At 33.7% G+C, this 23518-nt stretch overlaps 2 protein-coding genes across 3 annotated transcripts in view; both read left to right on the forward strand.

Moving 5' to 3' along the window:
• The window catches only part of LOC145692923 (tubulin glycylase 3A-like), a 59782-nt gene extending 49028 nt beyond the window's left edge, over nt 1-10754 (forward strand). Inside the window, exon 11 of the mRNA XM_081768483.1 lies at nt 10592-10754. The gene's annotated coding sequence lies outside the window, so the exon portion shown is untranslated. The remainder of the gene's footprint in view (nt 1-10591) is intronic.
• Nucleotides 10755-14350: 3596 nt separating this feature from the next.
• Nucleotides 14351-23518, forward strand: part of LOC145692924 (uncharacterized) — a 64647-nt gene continuing 55479 nt past the window's right edge. For both annotated transcript variants that reach the window (XM_081768485.1, XM_081768486.1), the window contains exons 1-2: nt 14351-15774; nt 18555-23288. In XM_081768485.1, the coding sequence (XP_081624611.1) occupies nt 14638-15774; nt 18555-23288 (5871 nt within the window). In that variant the 5' untranslated portion in view covers nt 14351-14637. The remainder of the gene's footprint in view (nt 15775-18554; nt 23289-23518) is intronic.

Genomic DNA, 23518 nt, shown 5'->3' on the forward strand with positions numbered 1-23518 from the left:
TCGTGAACCAGGCGGCACCCAGGTTCCCCCCTTCGTACGCGTATGTTTTAAGAATACTTATGTAACCATATATAATACTAGAATAGGAATTTATACATATATCATCGTCACTCATATAGATAGCCTCAGTGCTGAAAAGGACGCTAAACTTCAATTTAACTGTCAATTTAGATATATAATCCTATCCTATTGTTCGTTTACCCTTTCTTGCTTTGACTTACATCTTTCAATATATTTTGTAATCTTATTTTATGAATGGATTTTATGTTATTTTAGTCAATTTGTTGTAATGATCCTTGTACTTTAAACGTATTTTACTAATTATATTGTATTAGTCAATCACTCTTTGATTACTTATTACTAACTTAGGTAGCCTTCGCTATAATAGTCTCTTGCTTAATACATTCAACAAGAACCTTCCATTTGTTTATTGGACAAAACTATCACAAAAAGTTGACAAAAGGTAGTGAAAAAAAGAAAGAAAAACAACCTGCAGAAAAAGATTTGTCCTGGTATTGCTCGCGATGGACGTCGAGTGGTGTGGGGAACAGCGTTGCCACACCGAAGGCCGGGGCCTTCCTAAAGACGGCTATGGTTAAACTGAAAGTGCTGTTTCAATTCAATCTGCTATTGGAGACGCCACAGTGAAATATGAAATAGCGTACATTGAAGCTAATGCTAACGGTGGTTCAATGGTAGAGCGCTTACTTCTAGTGCATGGAATTCCTGGTTCCTTCCCCGGCCAAGTAAGTTTGTGGTGGACAGCATCGTGTCCGTTCTCGGGGTTCTCCCGTTTCCTCCCATTCTCGTTCCACCGATTCTTCCATTTTCATTCAGTAGCGTTAATCATCGTCTCCTTAATCTAAAAACTATAATCATGGGGAGTTAAACTAAAAGATTTCATTTCATTTTCATCCACATATATTAGTCCATCTTTTGCCAAATTTTAGTCCATAGGTTTATACATCTAAAGCCACTTGTTAGCACACATAATCCTAGCCTCGATTATAACATTTATGATATTCAGTTTAATTTCATATCTGTATTACCAATATCCTTATGCAAAAAAATGCAAAGACTTTTAAAATTGCCTTTTTGTGTTGTTATATATGAAGCAGATCTTTTACGGAAGTATTCACATTTATGGAAAAAGTTCTCTGTCTATATATTGTCATAAACTCATTTATTCATCATTTTGGCAATATGCAGTTCAAGCAGTTTAACTCTCTTTTTAATTTAAAAGGACTAGCATATACTAGCAGACGACGTTTCTATGTGTGAGTGTGTGTGTATTCTCACTCATCGGATGCATGTGGGCGGAGTGACCTTGATCAACACTTCTTCAGCCAATCACAGCTCTGTCTGCTCTTACGTCACTTAACACGTGAAACCCACGCGAACAGCGAGAGCTGAAGAGATTTAGTGGGAGACAAACTACTTGGCACCCAAGAGATGATTGTATAACAGCATATTCTACCCTGCTGCAACAGGACACTGTTTGGTTATGTTCTGCAATTAGTCGAATCGAATTATTTCTCACAACATAAGAAACATCTATATGTCGTATTACCTTAATTGTTATATCCTTGTTTAAAGCTATGTAAGTATCAATATAATTAAAATTTTCAAGTCGATTGACGAGTATTTTCTGCGATTGTGCGTGTCATCTCCTATGCCTCGTAGTTGTCTATATGAGTACATGGTGCAAAATTTACTTTACTTATTATGTGTGTAATTCATTAATTTTCCGAAAATTTGATGCTGAATCTTTTGTGTCTCTAAAAGTTGTACGTAGAATTTTTGCTTATGTGTAGTTGGCGTTGAAAGGAGCTTTCTTCGGATAACTTGTTTCATCGTCAACGCTCGAGCAAACGTCCTATTTACGACTATCAAATATAATGCTTGCTCTATCTGGATCACCATCCTATGGAGTAAACGTTATAAAATGGTGCCGGGATATATATATCGAAGCAGAAACCTTTCTTTTTGTATAAATTTTCAGTTTTTTGTTTATGAGCATAGGCCTAGGTATTCTTGATGTTCAAAACTTGCTGCGTAATTTTGCCGCCATCTCAGAGAGTTAATAGTACATGAAATTCGTGTCATTGTATCCTTGTCCAGTGCATTCATCCTTCCATATTTAAGCCTAAATCCTGTCTAAATTAGAATATTTTTATTATTTGCATTCTTAGATTTTTGCAGAAATTAGTCAATTATTTGTGTTAGCGAGTTTGTTATATTTGCAACATCATGGCTGAGGGTGATCTTAGAACAGTTCTCCTCGCTATGCAAAGAGAACTGAGTGCATCAATTAACGAAATTAAAGAGAATCAAAATAAGTTGAATGAAAGCCAAAATGAATTGAGTGATAATCAAAAGCGTGTGAGTGAAAGCGTTGAGGCGATAAATGTAAACCAACAGAAAATGCAAGATGATATTAAGGAATTACGTAGCGAGTGTCGTGAAAACATATCCCAATGTAAAGATGATTTGTCAGGTGAAATTAACAATGTGAATAAGTGTATTAGTGCAGTGCGGCATGAATTGATAGAACGAATTGAAGCAGTGGAATTAAAGTGTTTTAATACGAGTGAAGACATACGTAGAAGTGTACGTGAATTGGCCGATGCAGTGCATGATATACGGGGCACAGTTGAAGAAAATACGCGCCAAGTAAACGACCAACAACGTCAATTAAATGAATGCTACAATAGAGTGGATGATTATGAAAAAAGGTTGCGTTTGGTCGAAAGTCTCGACAAGTACCGTGAAAGCAGAATTCAGAAGTGCGAGACTAAACAAAGTGAATACGGTATAGCAGTGCAAGAGTGTATTCAAGTGTGCCACGAACAGAGTAAATTTAACCAACAGTGTTTTGAAACGTGTCTCCGCGCCAGTGAATTAAGTGAACAAACTAAGCAAGATGTGGAACGATTATCAGAGCGTGTGCAGCGTATAGAATTAGCAAATGAGCACCATGATACTGGAAGTAATATGTCACAAAGAAACACAGGTTCCGTGCACAGTGTGAAGCGTGAGAGAAAATCGAGCAGTGAGTCTCAAACGGCGTCCGATACAGAGGTGGAAAGCGACGTAATAAAGAGAGCCGTGTCAAGAATCAAAACCGAAAGAGAAAGTCCGCGTATTAAGCGTGCAAGAAATAGTGAAGTGAAAGCAAGGCGTTGTTCGTTGCGATTAGCAGACATTAAGCAACTCTCTACATTTTCAGGTGATATGATGAAGGAAAGTGCAAGTGCATTTTTGGAAAATTTCGGTAGAGAAATGTCGTTCGCCGGAGTGCCTCAAAGTGAATATTTAACGATCATGCCGTTGATTCTTAAGGACAGTGCACTTAAGTGGTACGATTTACACGGTAAGAAGTGTCAAACTTTTCAAGAATTTGTGATAGAGTTTCAGAATGCATTTGAGAGTCCCTTAGTGAAAGCTACGCGTCTACGCAACTTGCGATCTATTCCGTTTGACCCAAAACGTTATAGTAGTGTTGTTGATTTTGTGACAGAGCGTTTTAGTCAAATTCAAGCTCTGGAAGAATACGAAAATCCAACCATTACGTTGTCACACATCATCACTCTCCTGCCCAAGCGGTACCAATTAGCTATGATGGGTTCTATGCCTGATAACATAAATCAGTTCCTTGCGAGTGTGCAGTCCATCGAAGGACTGTCAGGAATTACTAATATGTACGACAATCAGCGTAATAAGCAGAAACAGCAAGGTGGTGTCGGCGTTAGTGTGAATAATGTGAAAGTAGAACACGGTAGTGAAGTGAGTAGTGATAATAGTGCACGTCCGAATTTCAAACAGGGATGGAAAAGGAAATTTCATAGACGTGGACTTCGAGGTAATTTTAACAGAAATAATAATAATTCGAATGGTGGTAATCAGTCGCAAGGTAATGGCCGACAAAACACAAGTGCAAATGAAAATCGAAACGAAACGCAAGGTGTAAGGGCAAACGAAAATCAAAGTAGTGCGTCGACTTCTCAAGGTAGTCCGAATCAAAATAATAATTGGTTTCCAACATTTAATAGAGGTCCTAGTGTAAATAACGGTAACAATCAGCAACGGCAATATCCATACCAACAAAGTGGTTTTTACCCGCAGAGTTCTGTGCCTTTAAACTAGTAGCGCCCTCCCACTTGGTCGCTGCAAAGGGGAGGGATTTCAGTAGTGTAAACAGGATTACTTTTCCACATATGTGCAACGAGGAAGATTTACAAGCAGATGATGATATAAGTAATGATAATGAAGAAGAAGTGATCAAATGTGAATTAGGTCATAATACAATGAGAGTAAGAATTTTGTTAAACGATCAACCCAAAATCTGTCTGTTAGATAGTGGATCAGAACTATGCCTATTACGGTACAATATTTTTTGAGAAGTAACAAAGTGTGTAGCAAACGTGCATTTGCAAAAGGGAGAGCATATCGTTTTGTGCGATTTCCTAGGAAGAAAGAAAAAGAACGTGAAAGGAAAGGTTATTTTACCGGTACGAATTAAAAATGTGGAAGTGCCAGTTGAGTTTCTTGTGTTACCAGAACTGCACGAAGACGTAATACTCGGTGCAAACTTTCTAGAGAAATTAAACAGTGTCATCGATTTTAAGCGAAGTAACTTGCGTGTTGAATTTCAAGGAATTAGTGGTGAAGTGCCTTTAATACAGAGAAATAGTGAAAATGTCATTGTAGCTAATGTAAGGGAAATTAAGTGCAAGGTAGCCCCTATTGTTGTGTTGTCCGAGATAAGGGACCTTAATGATTTTTATGCGAGAACGGTGAATGTGTTCCGCAGAGGGTGCGCCGAGCCTTTAGAGAAAAATGAAGCTAGTGACTTAGTGGAGGACTTCCCACCGGATCTATATTTCACAGTAGATGAAATAAGAGATGCAGTTACACGCGCTACGCTGTTTACTGAAAACGAGAAAGAAGAATTATTTCAGTTGTTAATGAAACATAGGAAAGTGTTCGCTCGTTTTCCTGGCCTGTGTAACAAATTTCAGTACCGATTAGAAGTGGATACAAAAGAACCTATTGTTGCTCGTCCTTATGATATTCCGCACAAATATAAGGAAGGAGTGCGTGAAGAGATCCGAAAATTGTTAAAGTGGGGTGTAATTAGACCTAGTTCATCACGTCATCTGCTACCTTTGCATATAGTGTTGGAAAAGAGAAGAAAGTTGAACACTATTGGATCCCTACGAACGAAGACTAGTTTATTAGCGTTCCCAAGGAAATCAAGAAGAAAGCAAACGAAGATTGCGTGGTGCAAGCGAAAGGAAATCATTCAGCAACGAAACGAAAAGTTGAACGTTCATCAGAGAGCTCGAAGAACTTTGTGTGAAGGTGACTTAGTTTTCTTACGTCAGTATAATATTAGTAGCTTAGTAGACAAACGTATAGCCAAACTGTGTGAAGTGTACCGTGGACCTTACTTACTGTGGAAACAAGTTGGTGAAAATGTGTTTGAAGTAGTGGATCTGCAAAGTGGCAAATATATCGGATTTCAGAATGTTTCTAGAATGAAGCTGTGGAGACCAACACCAGCTACTAGGAAAAAGTGGCTAGAAATTCTGAGGAAGCATGTAGATGAAGAACAGTTCAGTGACATTTTAGAGAGAGCCGAAAAGGAAGCCAACGGAGATTATATGAACCAAGAAGAAGAAGAAAGTAAAGAAGATCAATTGTGTAGTATCAATAATGAAGATCGAGAAGTGAGAGTACATTCTAGTTTTGTTGACGAAAATATTTTGTGGTATGTACGACATGGTTATTTAGATGAACGAAAGTTATTGAGTTTATTAGAGAAATATTACCATTAGCACTTCGAAGAAGTCAGTTTGAATTTAGAGATATGTTAGGAGATATTAGAGTAATATACACGTTTATTAGAGTATTCCTTTTGTTGTTATTGGAACAACATTGAAGTTTTACCTTAAGACCTACGACCACATTTCGCCATGAATTTCATGTGCATCGTTTTCTTTTGGTCTTCTATAAAACTCTATGGGGTTTCCTTAGTATAACTTGTTTTTGTAACCACATCTCTGTGTGTCTTCGTGGTCGTACTTACAGTGGGTAGGTTTATATGGTTTTTGTGGGTTGGCTCTTCTTCATTTAGTCGTCAGACCATCCCTAAGATGGATACAGGTTGGCATCTGTAGACATCTGACGTTGCCTCAATATAATTCTCCATCATTCGAGCTTATATTGGTTTATTTCTCTCTTCATTATAGTATTCATGTAATAGTCATCATTAAGGTAATATCTATAGGCTTATTATATTATCTATATATATATATATTTTATTCAGCATCATGTCCTATATAGGTATATTTCAGTATTAATTTATCATGTACCATGTACTTATTTGATGAAGTTGCACGAAGGCGTTGAGGATTGAGACGTGCTTGTCGTGGTTTGTACTCGTGAAGTGATTTGAAAAAAAAAGAGAGAGAGAGAGAGAATGAAAGAAGAAATACTTACATTTCTTTTGTTAACCCATCCCAAGTCAACTTCCTTTTAACCATAATTATGTTATTTTAACCTTATTATAGTAATTACATGTAACACGTAGAAACATACACTTGATATCCATACACGAAGAATACAACACAAGGAAGAACATACGTAAATCCAAACAATAAGAAGAACACACATTCTATTCACCTCCACTTAATACGAATGCAGCGGAAACAAGTGCAGCACATTTTAAGTTTTAAAAAAAAAAGGGGGTAGAAAGGAAGATGCAATTAGACGTTAATAAGTTTTTACGCAATAAGTGTCAGTATTCCAGGCATCTTCATATTGGCGCCGAATTTTGAAAAATAGTCCAGGATTATAAAAAGGGACTATATAACCTGCAGAGACCTTCTAGAACTTCCACCGATGGACCTAGTCCTATCCAATGGGAAGAGGATAGGAGCAGAAGATTTAATCGCCGAGTGTTCATTCAGTCGGAAGAGAATGAACGAAGAGGATGGCCTATGGACTGGACCTTGTTCTGGAGCATGGTGTAGATTGTGAATAGTGAATAACTTGGAGAGTGTGACGTGTGCAGATAGTAAAGTATAAACAGTGTGTTATAAATGAACAGTAAAGTGTTGTTATTCGAACTGGAAAATATATCTATATTTATTTCAATATTCCTTTTTCTTTTTATGTTCAATTAATTGCAAAGGTGAAAGTGTTTTAGAGGTTAAAATTAATTCATTGTTTGAAGTGTTTTCTCATTTTATTCATATTATTTGCAATATTTTAGTGTATGTGTTAAATATCCAATTGCCTTAAGTATTGAGTGAATTTACATTTGAACTAATAGGACTACAATGAATACATGTCCATACATTTATTCATATTTATGGACTGAATAAACATTTTATTTTAGTGAGTGCAGTGTTAACCAAGTGTTTGTGTGAACTGTAACTCAACCCTTGTGTACGTCAAAACTCTATACAGTGTGTCCTCGTCATACGCAGATACAAACTATCAATGTTGCCAGGGTTCTTAGGATAAACGTATCTCATCAGAACTTTACCTATCAACTGTTCGGGTGCCATTTGTCATAAACTCATTTATTCATCATTTTGGCAATATGCAGTTCAAGCAGTTTAACTCTCTTTTTAATTTAAAAGGACTAGCATATACTAGCAGACGACGTTTCTATGTGTGAGTGTGTGTGTGTTCTCACTCATCGGATGCATGTGGGCGGAGTGACCTTGATCAACACTTCTTCAGCCAATCACAGCTCTGTCTGCTCTTACGTCACTTAACACGTGAAACCCACGCGAACAGCGAGAGCTGAAGAGATTTAGTGGGAGACAAACTACTTGGCGCCCAAGAGATGATTGTATAACAGCATATTCTACCCTGCTGCAACAGGACACTGTTTGGTTATGTTCTGCAATTAGTCGAATCGAATTATTTCTCACAACATAAGAAACATCTATATGTCGTATTACCTTAATTGTTATATCCTTGTTTAAAGCTATGTAAGTATCAATACAATTAAAATTTTCAAGTCGATTGACGAGTATTTTCTGCGATTGTGCGTGTCATCTCCTATGCCTCGTAGTTGTCTATATGAGTACATGGTGCAAAATTTACTTTACTTATTATGTGTGTAATTCATTAATTTTCCGAAAATTTGATGCTGAATCTTTTGTGTCTCTAAAAGTTGTACGTAAAATTTTTGCTTATGTGTAGTTGGCGTTGAAAGGAGCTTTCTTCGGATAACTTGTTTCATCGTCAACGCTCGAGCAAACGTCCTATTTACGACTATCAAATATAATGCTTGCTCTATCTGGATCACCATCCTATGGAGTAAACGTTATAATATAGGTCGTTTGAAACAATCAAATCCGGAGGTAGGGACGGAAACATATAAGTTATTAGAAAATAGTGAGTATATTATCAAACTAGTCAGAAAAATGGACACAAGTGCTTTCGTTAAGTATTTTATCAGATAAGAAATGGAAAAGAAGTATAAGAAAACCTGAAGAATAGAAAAATAGCTTAGAAATGTTTAACAAACTAATCATCGCAATATGACTCCCAGCTGGACATTTCAAACTGTATTCTCTCTCTCTCTCTCTCTCTCTCTCTTTCTTTCTTTCTTTCTTTCTTTCTCTTTTTTTCCTTGTCCTATCTAACAAATAATTTAGTGAAGACACTACAGAGTTATTTGTAAAAAATATAACGACTTTCTACGTCCAAATATACACGAGGCTTTTCAGTTTTCAGTCTTTCTTAAAGCTATTTTTGTTTTAAACAAATTTAGATATTTACTTACAAATATTCAAACTGGTTGAAATGAAAGCAATCTCAGCACTGCGATCACTTGAAATTTTTACCTCTGAGGAGCACCAAGCGTGTTTTTACATCATTTATGGAAATTTTCAATTATTAATATCGAATTGGGTTATTTTTCAGGGCATCCTTTTTTACCTTCCTCTTTTTTTATTTTTTTAACACTTCATTCACATATTACTGTGTTCTTCAAATAAAACTCGATAATCAGTAGTAATTTTATTCATTTCCCTGTTACTTAATGTTATACCATTAAAAACATGCTTAGTGCTTCTAGGTACATTACAGTTAAACTCCCTCCCCTCTTCATTTTCTAACACTTCATATTTCTACTTTCTTTCCTTCACTTACGTATTTTTCTTTAGCAAAACTCCATAATCAACACTAATTTTATTCACTTTTGCATTACTTAACGTTAAGTAATCAAACAACACAATTAGTGCTTTTAGATATATCAGATTGAAATTATTTTTCTTTTATTGCTGTTTATTCACACTCCTCGTAAATACACCAAACTGGTAATAGACAAAAGCCATAGAGCCTGATCAACGAATTCAGAAAAATAAGTGAAAGCGGACAAAACATTGAACTGTGAAAGTGTTCTAAAACCTCTTAATGCTTTTAATGTTAAGAAAGTTTGAAAAATTCCTTGTGCATTTGGACATAGTAGGTTAATTTTTTACAAATCTTTAAGTAAACACTTACAGTGTACTTTCTTTAATGTTGTGTGATAGTATATCCGCTTTTTCTACTAAGTACTTTGTTTTTAATCTTACTGTAAGCAGCTCATATTATCCGTGTAACTAAGGATAAAAAATTACTAATATTTTTCTGAGCCCTCCCTGCTGGTCTACTGGCTAGTACGTGTGCTTTTGATGCACATGGTATCAGATTCGATTCCCAGTGGAAGAGCACAGAAAACATAATTTTACAATCATTCCTTATCATTAATCATCCGTCTAGTTTAGTCTGAAGGACATAAGCGTGGATCGGTAAATAATAATAATAATAATAATAATAATAATAATAATAATAATAATAATAATAATAATAATAATAACATTTCATTTCGTTGGCTGTTTTTGCAATGGAAAGTTCTATTATCTGGGTCAGTTACTTGGAAGATATTCAAAATAATTTGGAAAATCACAAAAGAAGTAAGTCATGCATTTCTCTACAAAATCAAATCAAATCAAACGAATTAAATGACTATCTTTTGTGTTTGTGACAATGACATGAAGTGATTGATTTTAGAAAGAATCAACAAAAGAATGATCCTTATAGTCTGTTCTACCAACGTTCGTGAAGAAACGGTTTTTTAAATAATCATCCATTCCAATTGTAAGATTCTCTTAAATTGAAAGTCATAAAACAAAATAATGACTACAGTAGTACAAACAGGGATTGGTGAAGTTGTCATTCCTTCTCTTAGCAAGACGTTAGGTAATATTCAAATATAAATGATAATTGATAAAACATGAACATAATTTAGAAAAGAATATTTTAGTTATTAATTAGTTTAACTTACAAGCTACCATTTTATTAATATCATTACTCATCAATTTTGCTATTATTTCATTATTCGTTAATTATTTTTCTAGCATTTTCAAGTTTTATTGACTGTCATTAGAGCTTGTATGTTCTATTATTTGAGATACTTTAGGTATTAAAATGGTCTTTCTTGATATTTATTTCCCATACCATGTTAAGAATGATAAATTTTATATATATCTATTTTGATATATGTATCTATTTTGATTTTCAGTCGTGCTGTGAACTTGAATTTTATCATCTCCATAAACTTTCGCCATTTGAATTGAAGATTACAAAACATTCTACATATGGACAAAGTTGTTTGTAAATTACTAAATTTAAAATAAATAAAAAAAACATAGTGAGTTCTGTGAATCTAATGAAATAAAAGATAAAAAAGGAACCAGACAGTCTTTTCTTTATTTCAAGCTAAATTTCCATTATCTATGAGCCTCTCTCCTAAATTTTATACAAATCGTTTAACAATTTTTAAGAAAAAAATCTTCCGTTTACATGTAACAAACAAAGTTCCCTAATGAGGTGCTTTTAAGAAAGAAGAAATAATTGTCATTGCCCGTAAGGAGATAACACTTCCCAGTACTCATCCAATTAGATGATGTATGATAAACAGATAAGAGCCAATCACTATTATTCACTACTTTTTAATTAAAATCATATAAGATGCAGAATCTACAAATCCAGATCTTCATGACAAACCCAAGACCATACAGGGCCGCCCTTAACCCAATTGGACCAATTTCTTCTAATCAGGCCCCGTGCTAGATAGCAATTTGCTCTCATTTGAAAATACACACAAGACCACTTTATAATATACGATTTTGTTGACAATCTCAATGGCTGGCATCTGAAGAAAGGCGTTTTCCTAAGTTAAAACTAATCAAAATCTACTTCATATCATCAACTCAGCAAGTACATTTAAACACTTTGGCAGATTTGAACTCAGGTAAAATTATAAATGACTTTCTTATTTGCAGAGAAAAAACAAGAAAAAAAAACTTTCTCATAATAAAAAGGAGTAATAATTTGACTTATTTATAATTTATGAACGTTAAGTGATGTTTAATAAAGTTCAAAACAGTAATTTATTTCCAACAATGCATATATTTTCATTGTTTAAACGAAAATAAATATCTCAGTGAATAAAACAAGTGGTATTGTAAATATGTATTTTTCAGACGTTATATTCAAATATTGAAATAATTGTTACTTGTAAGCTATTATATTAAAATATAGATTACATCTAGTTTTTCTATTAACTCTCATGCACTTTTTAAGCACACATTTTGATTGTTTTCCATTCTACAGAGATATAAAGTCTACAATAGACTTATATATATACATATATATATATATATATATAATAACGAAATAGAGCCGTCATATTATTGATTTTTTTTTTCTTCTTACAAAATCCACTGTTAGACAGTATCTTAAACGTATTCTAATAGATGGTGCAGTTCTACTGTCAGTGACCCTACTCTTCTTCGTGCTCGTAGGTTAGCTTTCTTCTTTTTCTCCTTTGTGGAGATGCGAAAAGAGAACAGACTCCGCAGTGGTTGACTGGTGTTTGAACAGGTAGCATTGTACATATATATATATATATATATATATATATATATATATATATATATATATATATATATATATATATATATATATGTATATGTGTGTGTGTGTGTGTGTGTGGAGAACAACCCTGGTGAAAAAACAATGTGGAATAATCTGATTATACATATTGTGCGTCTACTATTCTTATGTTACGTAGATAATTACATATATATCAACTTGTTATAAAATATGAATAATATCCTCCATGCAAAGAATTTAGCGAGGCACAAGAAATATTCTGTAGGAGCGAGAAGCTGAATTTCTATATGCGGCCTCGACAATATTCAAATCGCAGATTACTATACTGTTCCAGTGAAAAATTGTCGTTCTAATCATTGCATAGAGACTTGGTTTGGAGCAACTGCGAAGAACGAAAGTTTATAACAGGACTCCAAATAACGTTTTCGTCGCCTCTCAGCATCTATTTTTATAACTGACTTTATCAAGCAGATATGAAACAGGAGGGAAGCATTCTCCTCACTAATCTATCTTCAGTGATGTTGCTACAAGCTGGATTTTCGAGGATTGTCCCAATGAGCTTCGACTTTTTCCGTCCAAAATAATAGGATTTCCCAATAATAATAATAATAATAATAATAATAATAATAATAATAATAATAATAATAATAATAATAATAATAATAATAATAATAATAATAATAATAATAATAATAATAATATCTGTATTTGGAACTGTTTTCTAATCAAAGAAATATAGTGCACTGTCTATTAGTATGGATAAACAATGTTTAAGATATCAATTGTACATATTTTACAAAAATTTTAAAACTGTCTCGCTCATTTTCGCCCACACACATAGACACAAAAGTACATGGTTGAGGGAAGAGAGCAGTATTTGTAGTGTTAAGAAGCTGGACGAAGCATCGAAACTTGTTATAACATGTAATGGAATTTTATAATGATAATAAGTAATTTTGACCATGACAACATGAAGAAGAGCAACAGGATAAATATTTTGTGTCATCCTCAAAATGGCAATATATCAAATTGCATTTTTATCATGATTTCGGATCCCGAAACAACTTTTCGAATCTGCACCGTACACACGTGATGAATAAAATCTTTTAAAGCAAAAACAAAAGTATAGTCTTAAAAGTGCTAGTAATAAATTAGATAGTTTTCAAGTAAAGAATGTTCATTATTTATTCGTGTTCAAATAGAGACATGATGCAAAATTTTTGTACCAGTTCGGATTATGTGAATAAAAACAGTTCATAATTACAAACAATTAATTTTTATATTTATTATAATTTAATAAATAAAGAGTTTCGTTTCTTCGATAAAAGTGTTCATATATTTTCATGGGTATATCTGATAATTACTTGTATGCATGCTAGTTATAAATCGTTCAATGGGCAGTACAGATAAGCGACTATTTGGATGGATCCGTGGTTCGATACCCAATTGGAATGTTGATATGGTACGTCTACCTTCTTGGGGCTGATAGATACACAAATTTCGGAATCCGGCCTTCTTACCATACCGGATAAATAGAATGATGGTGCTAGGCAGACTGTGATTTGGAGTCGAATCTGTATACTCTAGGACTTGTATTTCATTTATAGTGTGAAGCTTATGACACAGAATGAAGAACCATTCGGAGTTGATTTATGAGACAGTCAATAGTTCTTCGAACCTCTCAATATATATACCCTGTATATATATATGTATAAAATCCTGTAGATCTTGTGCAAATTGGCTGGAAACCTGAGGCCGGTCAAAATTGTTTCCAATTGGGCCCGCATCTTCTAAGGCCGATCCTGAGCCCACATATACTAAAATCTTAACAGATGGCTACAAAGAGACCAAATATACTTTGTTTTGTCAATAATACTGAAAAACACTGTTAAGTAGTCTTTCGTTATAAGTCATGTGTTTAAATATATCCAGGTATATTGTTTATATTTGCTTATGTTTTAACTATTCATAAATTGTATGATGAATGGAATTGTTAATCATTTAAAAATCCAATGATCTAGATATAGCACACGTTGGTTTAAAGTATAGTTGTATATCATTATAATGTTATAATTCACTAATATTTTAATAGTTTCTTTGTGACTTCTAAAAGAATTCTCCATAACTTCTCGTTGCATAATTCATTGTTTAAAATATTGTCTTGTTACTATTTGTAACAATGGTAATTCTTCATGTAATGTTTTATGTTTGTAGTAATAAAATTGTTCAAAATAAATTGTTATAAAGCAAATATTCTAAAACAATTCCACCATTATATACAATAACTCATCTGATACAATTAGTCTCATATTTAATTAAATCAATACGTACAACAATTAAAATGACTACATATAATGTTGTTATAACTACTGGTTTACATTATTATTTTTTTCTTGTATTTTGTTGAAAATTTTCAGTATTAAAAATTTTAAAAAAAATAAAATTAATGCCAGTTATCAGTGGCATTAAATAGATGGAAAAGAAAAGAGAGCCAACGGCGATGGCTAATTGGCCATACTGCCGGCGAGTGCTCCAGGTGGAAATCGAAGAAAATACAGACAAAATATAGTCAGTTGACAACAACAACTCTATCCACTAAAACAAAAATATAATGTAGAAAGTTCTCAGCCGATTAAATCTTTGGTACTGTGGATCAACGAAGCCATCAAAATGGTTATCGGTCAACTAAAGAAAGATTCATCTCTCACAGTAAAGAAGTCTGCTTGTAAAAGTAAAAGATCTGCTTCTCCTCCTCCAACAAAACCAGAAAACCGTTTGAAAGAGGAAAATATAGAAAACAAGAATGCAGATAACAGCACAAACATTAGTACAATCCAAATCGTCGTAACAGATAAACAATATTTAAGTGTAATAAGAAGATTGATAACACCTGTAGCGTCATCAAAGTCTTTCAAAGGAAATGGTAGTGCATCGCCGACTAAAAGACGTTCTCCTTCACGATCACCACAAAGATCATATGCTGAAAACAAGCATAAAACTATTTCAGTAATTCAAAGACCTCAAAGAATCCCTACTTCGGAAGAAAAGGAAAATGAGCCAGAACAAAATGGAGGGAAGAAAACACCACAATCTGTAAAAAGCATAGTTGATAAAACACTTAGAAAATTAAGTCAGCATTATGATCTCCAGAGTCATCCAGTGGAACTCAAAACATCATTTACATCATCAAAAAAACAACATGGGCAGAAGACGGATGAAAATGTACATGAACAAATTCTACCAAAGAGTAAGATTTTAAATAATCTTGTGTTAGAACCAAATAGTATAGATCAGATGAGAAGTCGAAAGGATGAATCCGTAGTAAATATAACGGAGAAGAGATCTACTTTGATCAATTCACCTTCTGCCATCAGACCGAAAAGTCCTTTAACACAGAATTCACTGATTAAAAGAACCGAAAGTGGTCTACCAAGAGAAAATGAGCGTTCACGAAATTCAAAGATCATTACAAATTCGAAACCAATTTTATCGACTAGAAACTTAAATCTAGAACAGACCGTACAGGTGGAGAGTCGAACATCTACAATAACAGACCAGCAAAAATTATACAATATAGTCAAATCATATTTATCATCACATCAAGGTATGAAGAAATATGTTGAAGAGAATGTAACGTATGAACCTCCTAAAGAAATTCCTAAGGAAAAGCAAAGTGAAGTGAAAGTTGTGGAAAACCAAGCAAGTAATTCTGCAGTTCAACTCCGAAGTTCAGATGGTAAAACCAAACTGAAACAATTCTTTCCAGACCAACAAACCGAGATTGAATACACTAAAGTGGGCTCACAGGTAAACAAAAAAGATCTCAAACATTGTGTGATCTTTATATATTTTGTTCTTAAAATAGAATTTTGTAAAGCAGTTTGGGTCAAATTTACATTAGTATTACTAGTTGGTAACCGTACACAGATACAAAAAACGGCACTACTTCAACCATGAAAATACATCGTCATAGTACAAATAAAGAAAACATCCTTGTATCTAACATTATAAAACTATGTTTCCAACCTCTACCTAAATCTCAGTAATAAGTGAAAGAAAACGAAAAGAAAGAGGGAATAACTTGTATGTAACCAAAACTACCTGCACTCGTACCTTAGTAAACTAACCACTTCTGAATAAAACTCTGTCCATAATATCTTAAGAAAACATCAAATATTACAAACTACACAACTTTTTTCACACTCAACTTTCACTTGTCAAACAATGTCGTTGGAAAAGGAGTATTCCTCTAAAACCACTTTACCCAAGTCATCTGCTTTTTACACAAAAGATATACTCCACTCTATTCCTTGATATATATACAACAGCAGGACATTTTCTACATTCTGTTCGTAAATGAAAGCCACACGCCGTGTCTCAAGAAATTTTAGTGTGAAACTTTGATCCATAAATGCCACACAAAGATGAATATACAGGACTAGCATAAATGATTCATTATTTCTTAAAATGCTATATTTTCAAAAGTGTTACACATATATATACATGAAAGATATACGAAAAGAAACACAAACTCGCCAAGTTTATACACCCTCTACAAATGTTCAATATGTGTTCTTTGATGACACGACACACGTTCAGATGATACTCGAGCTTATTTCATATATTTTGTAGAATGATCCTGTCAATTGTCTGCACTGCAGCACTGATGCGTTCTTTGAGCTCGATTCAGGATTGCGGTAATGGGGGTACGTAAACAAGGTCCTTAATGTACCCCCACGGGAGAAAGTCACAGGGCGTTAAATCAGGAGATCTGGGAGGCCAGATGCTACAATCAGTGTCTTTCAATTGCCGATACCACCGCAAAATGCTTTGATTACATGGCAGTTCTTTTCCATACTCTCTTCTGGAAGCGCGTTGCACAGCTATAACAGACGAACATCTGGCATATTCAAGCACACAAAAACCTTTTTTCTTGCTTTCCCTCCATTTTCAACAAGTATTAACCTCGTACTGCCACACTGCCACACCCGATCGGAAAGATAACGGACTCGTGCTGCTATACAGTACAAACTTGGTGAGTTTATGGTTCTTTTCATATACCTTTCATGTGTGTACGTGAAATATTTTTGAAAATATAGCCTTTTCAAAACAAATGAATCATTTATAATAATCCTGTATAATCTAATAATATAGTAATAGCAATATTATTAGATTATGCCTGTGTGACGTCAAATTTACGGTAGCACAAATACTAATTTAGCCCCAAATTACCATGCTTATACAATACTTGTTTTATGTCACTTTCGGGAGTACAGAAATAATGAAGATGTCTTATTTTTTCTCCTTCTATATCATTTTCTTCTTATTTCTCTTTCAGTTAGAAGAAAAAGACTAAGAAAGAGAAAGTAAGAGTAAGCGTGTTTAACTGATAGAAACAAAAATAGACCAAATAATGTCAGTAAAAAATAATAATATGTAAATTAATAATGAAACAATTTTTGCTGTAAGAAAATTCAGATGTATTTATGTTATATATTACTTTTTTGTAATTTTCCTACAGATCTGAAATAGTTGTTGAAATTTTCTTTATTTCATATTTGAATTTCACAAATAAATATATTTCCAAGAAACAATCTTAATAATTACAAATTGCATACACGCACAAGTGACACTTTAAGTGAGCAACGCACCTAAGCCATCTTAATATCTTGACCTGTTTTAGACAAAATATTCAACCTATCACATATGAAAGGCATAAGCGAAAAAAGAAAATCAAGTAGCTATTGTCCAGAAGACAGAACCAGAGTAATTTTAAACATCATTGCTTATTAAAAAGTCATATATACGAAAATAACCTTGAGGTTCCTGGTTTGATCAAATGGCCTTTGTGGTGGACAAACATTGTGTGTATAAGTTTTCTCGGGGTTCTTCTACCTCCTTCATTTCACTATTTCATTCATTATTGTCAACACCGTTTCCCTTAGCCTCGGTGAGACATAAAATTAAACAAAACGAAGTAAACCGTTAGCATTTGCTCACTTTCTAGCAGTGGAGACTTTTGAGAGAAGTTACATCTTTTAAGGTTTCAATGTAATCATGTGATTTCCCGCTTTGTGAAAGCAATTTCAAGTGTATACGCATATGTTCAGTTTTATTTTCCTTTTATTGTTTTAAATTTATTTGTTATGGTTTATTTACTTATTATGTTACATACTTGTTAATATTTTAATTTGAATTTATTGAATACCAACACATTGCAAATCAACACGCCACTGCGACTTTGCGCCATGTATCATCTATGGCCGCGGGTGTCATCTGTATCTTTGACGGTGGTTTGGGATTAAGATCTTAAGGCGGTGATGTGGTATATCTATTGGTTGTTGATCGCTAAAAAGTAAGGAAAGTTAAAATAGCTTTCATCCATACCTACCTAGGTAACTTTGCTAAATTTTATGTACAACTTTCTGAAGCAAGATGAACTTAATTTGCTAACTGAGAATTTTTACCGATGTGACTTCTCTCAAAAGCTACAACCACTAGCGTCTTTTATTTACCGTACTTGCAATTTCATACACAGTTCATTACAATTCAAGAGTCAATATTCACGGTTATTTTCTATATTACAGAAAAAGGATGGCACAGTACTTCCAGGAGGATTTCATATTTCTCCAATGGTTCCATCTGTACTTAAAAGACAAACTCTGTATTTTCCAGAAGGCAAGATTGATTTAACAACTCGAACAACGTGTTCGAGTAAATTGGCTGATTCCTCACAAACGGCTGATCTATTAGAGAAAGATCTCACAGATAATGTAGTTAAACTTACTACAAAACCTCGAAGTACAGACGTTGTTCCTAAATCTACTCTTTCTTCTGAATATGAAGAAGAACTTAAACAAGGCACCAACACAAATCTAAGTTTGAATATTGTAGCATCTCCAGGAGTTAATCACCCGTTGCATAATACGACAAAGGATAGTAAGACTTCAGTAACAACTGAAATCATGTTGCAAGAAGTAGTACCACTCAAAAGAAAGAAGGCAAAGTCTGCAATTTTGAATGCCAGGAAAATACAAGAAACCTGTCTACAACAAGAAGCTGCCGTGGGGAAAACTGACGACATGAATAGTAGTAATGAATTACAGAATTTTTTGATATTGAAAAACGAAGAACCAAAACCTGAAAATGTAAAAACTAGCGTAACACATGGATGTGTCTCTTTACCACAAACCACCTTAAAGAAAAATAAGAATGAGAGTACACCACAGATGTCTGCTACTGCGGTACAGTCTACATTAAGAAATAATGCTACAATTTCTGAGAATTTGGCAATGCTTAGAAAAGATTCAATGAAAAAACTCGGTGATCATAAAAATGAAAATATTTCAAATCAATTGGAAAATACTAGAATACAATTTCGCTCTTCTAAATCCATTGATACGCAAAAGAAATCTCCATTGCCCACAGAAACTGTAAAAGATAACAATGAAGATAGCGAGAAAGAAAGCGTTGAGGTTAAATTAAATAGTTCTTTACCTTTAAAAAGTGAACCAGTGGAAGCCACCTTAAATCAAAATAAGAATGTGAGTACATCACAGGTGTCTACTACTGCGGTACAATCTACATTGAAAAATAATGCTATAATTTCAGAGAATTTGGCAATGCTTAGAAAAGATTCAATGAAAAAACTCGAAGTTCATAAAAAGGAAAATATTTCAACTCCATTGCAAAATACTAGAACAAAATTTCGCTCTTCTAAATCCATTGATACTCAAAAGAAGTCTTCGTCACCCACAGAAACTATAAGAGATAGCAATGAAGATAGCGAGAAAGGGACCGTCCAGGTTAAATTAAATAGTTCTTTACCTTTAAAAAGTGAACCAGTGCAAGCCACCTTAAATCAAAATAAGAATGTGATTACACTACAGGTATCTGCTACTGCAGTACAATCTACATTGAGAAATAATGCTACAATTTCTGAGAATTTGGCAATGCTTAGAAAAGATTCAATGAAAAAACTCGAAGTTCATAAAAAGGAAAATATTTCAACTCCATTGCAAAATACTAGAACAAAATTTCGCTCTTATAAATCCATTGATACTCAAAAGAAGTCTTCGTCACCCACAGAAACTATGAAAGATGACAGTGAAGATAGCGAGAAAGGGACCGTTGAGGTTAAATTAAATAGTTCTTTACCTTTAAAAAGTGAACCAGTGCAAGCCACCTTAAATCAAAATAAGAATGTGATTACACCACAGGTATCTGCTACTGCAATACAATCTACATTGAGAAATAATGCTACAATTTCTGAGAATTTGGCAATGCTTAGAAAAGATTCAATGAAAAAAACCGAAGTTCGTAAAAAGGAAAATATTTCAACTCCGTTGCAAAATACTAAAACACATTTTCGCTCTTATAAATCTGTTGTTACTCAAAAGAAGTCTTCGTCACCCACAGAAACTTTGAAAGATAACAATGAAGATAGCGAGAGAGGGACCGTTGAGGTTAAATTAAATAGTTCTTTACCTTTAAAAAGTGAACCAGTGCAAGCCACCTTAAATCAAAATAAGAATGTGATTACACCACAGGTATCTGCTACTGCAGTACAATCTACATTGAGAAATAATGATACAATTTCTGAGAATTTTGTAATGCTTAGAAAAGATTCAATGAAAAAACCCGAAGTTCATAAAAAGGAAAATATTTCAACTCCATTGCAAAATGCTAGAACACAATTACGCTCTTATAAATCTGTTGATACCCAAAAGAAGTCTTCGTCGCCCACAGAAACTGTAAAAGGTAACAAGGAAGATAGCGAGAAAGAAACCGTTGAAGTTAAATTAAAGACTTCTTCACCTTTAAAGAGTAAACCAGTGCAACCACGAATTGCAAACTCTGAGTCAATATCACAAAATAATTATTCTTCTTCAGGACAAAACGCAAATAATCGAAATATTGCAGTGCAAAGAAAACGAAGCTTGACGCCCACACGAAATTTTCTGATATTGAAAAACAAAGACGTTACTTGTCAAGTGTCTAATACAGAGCAAATATCAAAAGACTCTTCATTGCTTCAACAAAATGAAAACGTAAAAAGTAAAGAGAATACTCTTGTACAACGTCAAAGTAACACTATGCCTACAATAAGAAGTATTTTCAGATATTTTGCAAGTGAACCACAAATGTCTATCGAAGAAAGTTCAAGTTACAGTCACATGTCAGTAATATTACAGAAAAGCGCTGAGAAAATTACTGCAAAGTATATAAAAACTAGTGATGAAAAAGATGCTATAAAACTTTCAGATGTAGCGGTTAAGACTAATCCCCAATTCACAGCATCACTTCAGAGTGTGCAAGAAAGTGAAGAAGAATATATGTCCATACTAAATTATAGACAGGAGGAACAAAATCCTAAAGTTTTTAGCTGTACCGGTACGTCACAACATAAATCACCTTCGAAACACATTGAAGTCCACAAATCGGATCAAGTTACAAGTATATCGGAACAAACATGTATGTTAAGTCCTGAAATTGATAAACTTCAAGTAATGTCTGGAAGACATGTCGCAGAGAAAGCAATAAATTCCAGTGAACGTATAACTTCTGCGAACCGATATAAAACTCTCAATGTTTTAACATCTATGTTTAATTTTTTTCTACCTTCAGTGTTTCGAGAAAAATGTGAGAATGTAACTGTCGAAGATCAAGCAGGTAGATCATTTGATCTGACAATAAAAGATACCTTAGTGGTTGAAGGAGAAAAGGATATAGCTAAAGGAGATGAACAAATGGATATAGCTAAAGAAGCAGGAGAAACGGATATATTTAAAGAAGGAGAAAATATTGAAGTAGAAATTGAAATTGAAGCAGAAGAAAAAGAGAAAGAAGAAAAGAATAAAGAAAAAGGGAAAGAAGAAAGGAATAAAGAAAAAGAGAAAGAAGAAAAGGATAAAGCGAAAGAAAAGAATGAAGCAAAAGGGAAAGAAGAAAAGGTTGAAGGGGAAGGAGAAGAAAATAAGAAAGGACTTCAACACGTTCGAGATACTACACCCAATGCTACTTCAAAAGCTACTGATGAAACTTCGGTTACCTCTAAAGATCGTACAGCCACAGAACCAGAAAAGGCAGAAGAAAAAGAGAAAGAAGAAAAGGGCAAAGAGAAAGAGAAAAAAGAAAAGAATAAACAAAAAGGAAAAGAAGAAAAGAACAAACAAAAAGGAAAAGAAGATAAGAATGAAGAAAAAAGGAAAGAAGGAAAAGTTGAAACAGAAGGAGAAGTAGATAAGAAAGGAATTCAACACGTTCAAGATACTACATCCAATACTACTTCAAAAGCTGATGATGCAACTTCAGTTACTTCTAAAGATCCTACAGCCACAAAGCCAAAAAAGGCAGAAGAAAAAGAGAAAGAAGAAAAGAAGGAAGAAAAAAGGAAAGAAGAAAAGGTTAAAGCGGAAGGAGAAGTAGGTAAGATAGGAGTTCAACACGTTCAAGATACTACACCTAATCTTACTAGAAAAGTTGATAATGCAGTTTCAGTTACTTCTAAGGAAAGGAAAGAAGGAAAAGTTGAAACAGAAGGGGAAGTAGATAAGAAAGGAGTTCAACACGTTCAAGATACTACATCCAATACTATTTCAAAAGCTGATGATGCAACTTCAGTTACTTCTAAAGATCCTACAGCCATAAAGCCAGAAAAGGCAGAAGAAAAAGAGAAAGAAGAAAAGAATAAAGAAAAAGAAAAGAAAAAAGAAAAGAAGGAAGAAAAAAGGAAAGAAGAAAATGTTAAAGCGGAAGGAGAAGTAGATAAGATAGGAGTTCAACACGTTCAAGATACTACACCTAATCTTACTAGAAAAGTTGATAATGCAGTTTCAGTTACTTCTAAGGAAAGGAAAGAAGGAAAAGTTGAAACAGAAGAAGAAGTAGATAAGAAAGGAGTTCAACACGTTCAAGATACTACATCCAATACTACTTCAAAAGCTGATGATGCAACTTCAATTACTTCTAAAGATCCTATAGCCACAAAGCCAGAAAAGGCAGAAGAAAAAGAGAAAGCAGAAAAGAAGAAAGGAAAAGAAAAAAGGAAAGAAGAAAAGGTTAAAGCGGAAGGAGAAGTAGATAAGAAAGGAGTTCAACAAATTCAAGATACTACATCTAATGTTACTACAAAAGCTGATGATGCAACTTCAGTTACTTCTAAAGATCCTACAGGCCAACATACTATACCGAAGAGAAGTATTGGCAATATGCGGTCTGGTACCGCTCTTGTACCAAAAACTTCAGCTACATGTAGCATTCCAGGTGTGACTTACGATACCTATCTCAAGGTAAAACAAGTAGTGGATGACGCCGTAAAGGTAATCTTTATTTCTTTTTATTACATTTTATTTATAAATTTAAAGTATTACAATGTACATAGTATAATAGAACTACTAATTAACATTTCTTAAATCGTTTCCAGACATTTTACTTTCATTTTAAATGTTCTGTCCATTTTTCATTAAGGAATTGTGTTTTAAGATTCATTATACCATTTCTGAATCAACTTTTGATACTATTTAATACGAGTTGCACATGAGAAAACTAT

This window comes from Thermobia domestica, chromosome 8, assembly GCF_964235325.1.
Source record: "Thermobia domestica chromosome 8, izTheDome1.hap1.1, whole genome shotgun sequence".
Lineage (NCBI taxonomy): Eukaryota > Metazoa > Arthropoda > Insecta > Zygentoma > Lepismatidae > Thermobia > Thermobia domestica.